Raw genomic sequence first — 5186 nt, forward strand, 5'->3', positions numbered from 1 at the left:
TTTAAATGAATTTACAGTATCAAATATTGAGTAAAAATGAAAATGAGAATAAAAATTTGAATGATATGAGAAATATATGAGAGTAAGAGTTTATATAGAAATGGTGAAAGGTAGTTTTGATATTTTAAAAATTTTTTGAGTCATTTTAATTTAAGACTGAGATACTTTTACTTAGAGAATAGAAAATGAGATATTTTTACTTAAATGAATGTAAAATTGAGTGTTTGCTTTGATTTCTCTTTAATTAATTGAAAAATAAAAGGACTAATTTAAAAGGATTGGGCTGGGATACCCGGCCCTGCCGTAAAACTTCCAAAACTCTAGAAACCGTCATTTGGTCTTAACGAAATTTTATGAATAAAAAAGGTGTGATTTAACCAAAACAAAGAAAGGGAGATTTGATCGATGCAAATACAAAGAGCGAAAGAGTGAAGAAGAAGAATGGATGGGCCTCCAGAGGATGATCTTTGCTCGATTTGCCATGGAAATTTTAACGTTCCTTGTCAAGCGAACTGCTCACACTGGTTTTGCGGTGCCTTCCCTCTCTTTCTTTCTCTGCCGTCTTCTATATCATTTGTATTATAATTAATAATTATTTATTAGGTCACTGCATAATGCGTCTTTGGGAACATGGATCCACATTTCAAACTTGTAAGTGCCCTTTATGTCGTCGTCGGATTACTTTGCTTGTTCCTACCCGGGCCTCAGAACTAGATCGTCATAGCCCTTCTGTTGCTCACACTCTGCAACAGCTTGAAACTTACAATCGCCGTTTTGGTGGCGGCTCCAACGGTCTCATCCAGGTAGTCTTTTATGTCCTCTTTCCAGTTAGGGAAATTTGGTAGATATCTATATTTAGGCTTATTAATGGCACATTTCTCACTCGTATTCGTACAGTTTGATTGCATAATTACCATTTCAGTGTACCTTGCCAAATACCTATTTTTAATGTTAGAGTTTATTTATTGGTAAAATTTTATAAGATAAATTTCAGTGGAGCATGACTTGATATATCAATGGGGTTCTGAAAAGAAATCCCTTTCTCTGAAGTTCCAACTACCACATGATTGCTTTCAACGAAAACCATTCTGCTTTAGCCATTCCATCTCAATTATTAATTTGCTTCTCAGATATTGCAAATGACCTTTTTTGTTTTTCAGTTAGTTGTCTGCCTACGATAATTTGCATCTCTTCATTTGTCTGCATAACTTCATTTTCTAGTTTTTTGACCTTGGATTCTTTCCGACTGTTCAAAAAGTATCTGGAGGTGGCATTTATGATTTTTCAGCGTAAACCATCTGAAATTAGATATATATGGGGGATTCAACTCCATTTATAACTTCCAAACCTATTTTTTAACTAGTTTTTAAAGAAGAGAATTTTAGTTTTATAAAAATTTATGTTCATCTTACATTTGCTACTTCAATGATCTATTTTTTCTCTGTAAATAAATTTTATTGAAAGAAAGAAACTACACATAGAACGCTTACCTCAGGACAAGCCCTTAGGTTAAGGGAAACAAAGAGACAACCCGACCTCTCTTGAAAGCCTATCCAAGAAGAGTATCTAGATAAGTTTCATGAGAGGACCAACACACAAAATAAACGAGGGGAGAAAGGTCACAAACAAGCAGCCCAAAACTATACACACTATCCTAGTTGGTCTTCTCCAAATATATAGTTGGGAAGACACCATCTTCCAGCACACCTTCTATTTTCATAGGAGTCTTTAACCTTTGTAAGTTCAAAGGCTTTGTCTCTCACCATCTTTTTGATCTTGGCCACAATTACATCCTTATCTCTAGATTCATTGGAGAAACTTCTTTTGTTTCTTTCCCTCCAAATTTCATACACTGTAGCTCCAAGGCATAATTTCCGAATTAGGTTTATAAGAGAATCCCCCTTCCATTTCCTAGAAAGTTGGCTGATATAGTTACCCCACAGTTGATTCCTATACTGATGGTTGCAAGTCTCCATGATACTTCTCCACACATGTTTGCTAAAATCGCATAGGAAGGAAAGGTGTTCCATAGTTACTTTTCTATCATTACGAAGAAGGCTAGTAGATTGAGAAACCACCCCATACCTCATGAGCTTTTCCTTTGTAACTAGTCTTCCTTTTATGGCAAGCCAAGTAATAATCTTATGCCTTGCAACATTCTTCTTAAACCAAACTAGCTGCTGCCATTGGACTTTGCTTTGTCTATTGTGGAAGATCTCCCAAGCCAATTTGATGTTGAAACCACCCCCAGATTAGGGAACCAAATAACTCTTATCTTCATATCTTGTTGGCTTGTTCATCATGGTCTCCTTGATTTCCATAAGGGTGTTCGAGTTTGTGACTGGCCACTTCCACTCCTCTACATCAATAATTTCTTTCACTTTAGCCTCTCTACTAAGGCTCAAGTCATAAATGATACAATCCCCATATTTATCTTCAAGGGGGCCTAAAGTGTGTCAGTTATCATACCAAATATTGGTGTTCTCCCCATTCCCAACAATCATACCTCCCTTCTTAGATTAAGAAGTTTCTTCCAAGCCCAAGGGGAATCACTAGTAGGATTCACCTCCCAAAAGTTATTTCCTTTCAGTCTATTGGTTTTTACCCAATCCACCCAAATTGATCTATGGTAATATTGCTCAACTATAAAATAGTTGTCTTTCAACTTTTGACATACGTAGAGCATGCTGACCTCTAAAAGATATGTTTAAGTTATTTGGATTTACTTGCCACTATTGATATCTCTCTAATAATTCTTTGGTCTTCTAAAATATAGTCTATTCTGGTGTAATTATTGCTTGTCAAGAAGCTGGAATATTTTATGTTAACTGTAGTGGTTTTTGTTAATTCATGGTTCATTTCTATAAATTACTTTTAAATGTTCCTTAATTTTACTTTGTTCTTGTAATGAGGGGGGGTTGATTGGCATTGGAATACTATTTGGAAAACTTCTTTTTCATTTATTCATGATACTTCCACATTTAAGTGGCATGTTCAAATAATTATAATTTTGGGATGCTTTCTCCTGCTGTCAGAAAATTCAAGACCTTCCCTTTCTACTGCGGAGATTGTTACGAGAACTGGTTGATCCTCAAAGATCACTTCCTCTTGTCATCAGAGTCCGTGTTTATATTACAGTTAAGTCATTGAGAAACCATGCTAGTAATTTTGGTAGTATTTTCTATCTTAGTTAACAAGTTACATTGAAAATTCATGCATGCTTGTATATGTTTTCATCAAGAAGTATTGGTAATTTTATTTTTGCTAAAAGTGTTTAGATGTTTCACATGTTTTCAGTGAGCACAAAAGTTTCCGTAAGCACAAATCCGTCTCATAAACAGAAAGTAGATAAATAGATAACTCTGGCAATATTCCTTACTAGGCCAAAGCCCCTATTTTTATTTCTCTCAATTCTTTCTTCTTCTCTTTACTATTCTTCTAACTCCTTTTTATATTCTCTTTTATTTCAATTTCTGTCCTTTTACTCTCAATTCTCCCTAATTTTTTACTCGTCAGTTTTATTCTTTGTTGTAACTTACAGCCTTTTAATTATTCATTTGTCATTCAGGCAGCCAGCTGGTGTGCTTACATATTACCTTGTTATTTGATGCTTAATTTGAAATTATTCCTTAAATTTCCCAGTAAGCAAAAGACTAATCAGATGAAGGTGGTATAAGAATTATCTACAGATTGTTCCCTTTTGCAGCTAGTAAACCCACAGTGTAGTTTGTAATTATCCTTTAATTGAGTTTTGCAAGACTGTATTCATCACTTGGATGAATCATGTGCCATTTACTACTTCTATCTTTATTATAAGATTTATGTTTTCAGTTTTTTTATTTTTCAGATTTAGAGAAGGGATTCCTTCTCATGTTCATTTTATTTAGATGGATTTTATTTTTTTCCTTACAAACAGATGATACTTAGTGCTGTCTATATGCTGAGTCCCATCGATGTCATTCCTGAAGGTATGTCTGCTTTCTTATATTTTACTACAATGTATCATTTTAGTAAGTTCATTAAATATGGGGTTTTTATCTACAGGAATTTTGGGGATAGTTGGCTTGTTGGATGATTTCCTTATAGTGCTAATGGGGTTTCTCCATGTTGCTGCCTTGTATCGGTCGGTTCTGTATTATCGTCATGCAGGAACATGAACTGTCCTAGTACTAGTAGCATGATATTAAGTTTACTTGTTTTATTGTGGATGCTAAATATGACAGATTTAGAAATGATACAAACAAATAGTTTGGATAGGCAAATATATGTTTTTACATTTGCACAATTTTACTGTAGGATTTTGATTTTGAGATAGTAATAATTAATAACTGCACCAATGGATTTTATGCTTAGAATTGCATAGGCATCACAGTTTTGCACAATATTCATTAATCTGCCTCGCATTCTTAGTTGAATTTACTATGTTGTGGAACTGCAAACCTGTGCATATATTTCAACCATTAAAATTCAAATTGGGTCGGGTTATGCGATGTGTTTCACTTTGTTCAGTTTTACTTGATTATTCTTGTTTGGTTAGTGAGTATAAGAAGTGAGAAAAAGGAGCTCAAAGACTTGAAATACAGAGAGGTGGGAATGAGCAAACAAATAAAACCCCATTAAATTTGGTTCTCATCCAAATTATCCAACTCAGAAAGTGCAATAAAAACAATGTGTGCCATAATTGAGTACATAAATAGGTATATAATTAGTATGTCATTATATTATTGATGAGTTTGAATTAAACATAAAATAATATTTAATTACATGATGAGATATTATTTATATGTTAAAAATAAATACAACCCAGATAAAGGTTAAATTCGGGGTACTCAACAAACACAACAAAACTTAAGTTAGGAAGATGAGCAGGTGACAAATTTGCTGATTTTCTCAACAACTCTTCTGATTCTCATTACCAGTGGGTGTTTTTTTTTATTATTTGTCAAACTTCTATTTTCTTGCCACACTTTTATATGCTTTAAGTATGGAATAGGATTTTACTTTAGAAGCTTGACTTAAACTGAGGGAAATTTGTGATTATGGATATTTTGCGATCCTATTGATGTGGGGAGTTTGGAGATAGTTATTTTCTTTGTCTCTTAAACAAACTTATGCAATTGGATTTATATTAAATTTGCAGTAGAAAATTTGTGTAAAATATTGAGATCAAGATTCTAAGGTGAAAG

The 5186-nt window shown here is 33.6% G+C and overlaps 1 protein-coding gene across 2 annotated transcripts; it reads left to right on the top strand.

Annotated features, from left to right (window-relative positions):
• The first annotated feature begins 308 nt into the window (after positions 1-308).
• LOC123202642 (E3 ubiquitin-protein ligase RNF170-like) lies at positions 309-4355 on the top strand. Of its 2 annotated transcripts, XM_044618618.1 has the most exons (5): positions 312-532; positions 604-803; positions 3036-3137; positions 3917-3968; positions 4045-4355. In XM_044618618.1, the coding sequence occupies exons 1-5, from the start codon at positions 442-444 to the stop codon at positions 4155-4157; spliced, it is 558 nt and encodes a 185-aa protein (XP_044474553.1). In that variant the 5' UTR covers positions 312-441; the 3' UTR covers positions 4158-4355. The 2 variants fall into 2 exon arrangements, with proteins under 2 accessions (XP_044474554.1, XP_044474553.1); XM_044618619.1 differs by lacking the exon at positions 3036-3137 and having other exon boundaries at positions 309-532.
• Positions 4356-5186: the final 831 nt, after the last annotated feature.

The sequence above is a fragment of the Mangifera indica genome, chromosome 19 (assembly GCF_011075055.1).
Source record: "Mangifera indica cultivar Alphonso chromosome 19, CATAS_Mindica_2.1, whole genome shotgun sequence".
Lineage (NCBI taxonomy): Eukaryota > Viridiplantae > Streptophyta > Magnoliopsida > Sapindales > Anacardiaceae > Mangifera > Mangifera indica.

Excerpts from the sequence above, each read along its gene's own strand:
- LOC123202642 (XM_044618618.1), top strand. The coding sequence starts at position 442 with ATGGATGGGCCTCCAGAGGATGATCTTTGCTCGATTTGCCATGGAAAT. Across the intron at positions 804-3,035 it reads GCTCCAACGGTCTCATCCAG|AAAATTCAAGACCTTCCCTT; the intron begins GTAGTCTTTTAT and ends TCCTGCTGTCAG. Across the intron at positions 3,969-4,044 it reads CATCGATGTCATTCCTGAAG|GAATTTTGGGGATAGTTGGC; the intron begins GTATGTCTGCTT and ends TTTTATCTACAG.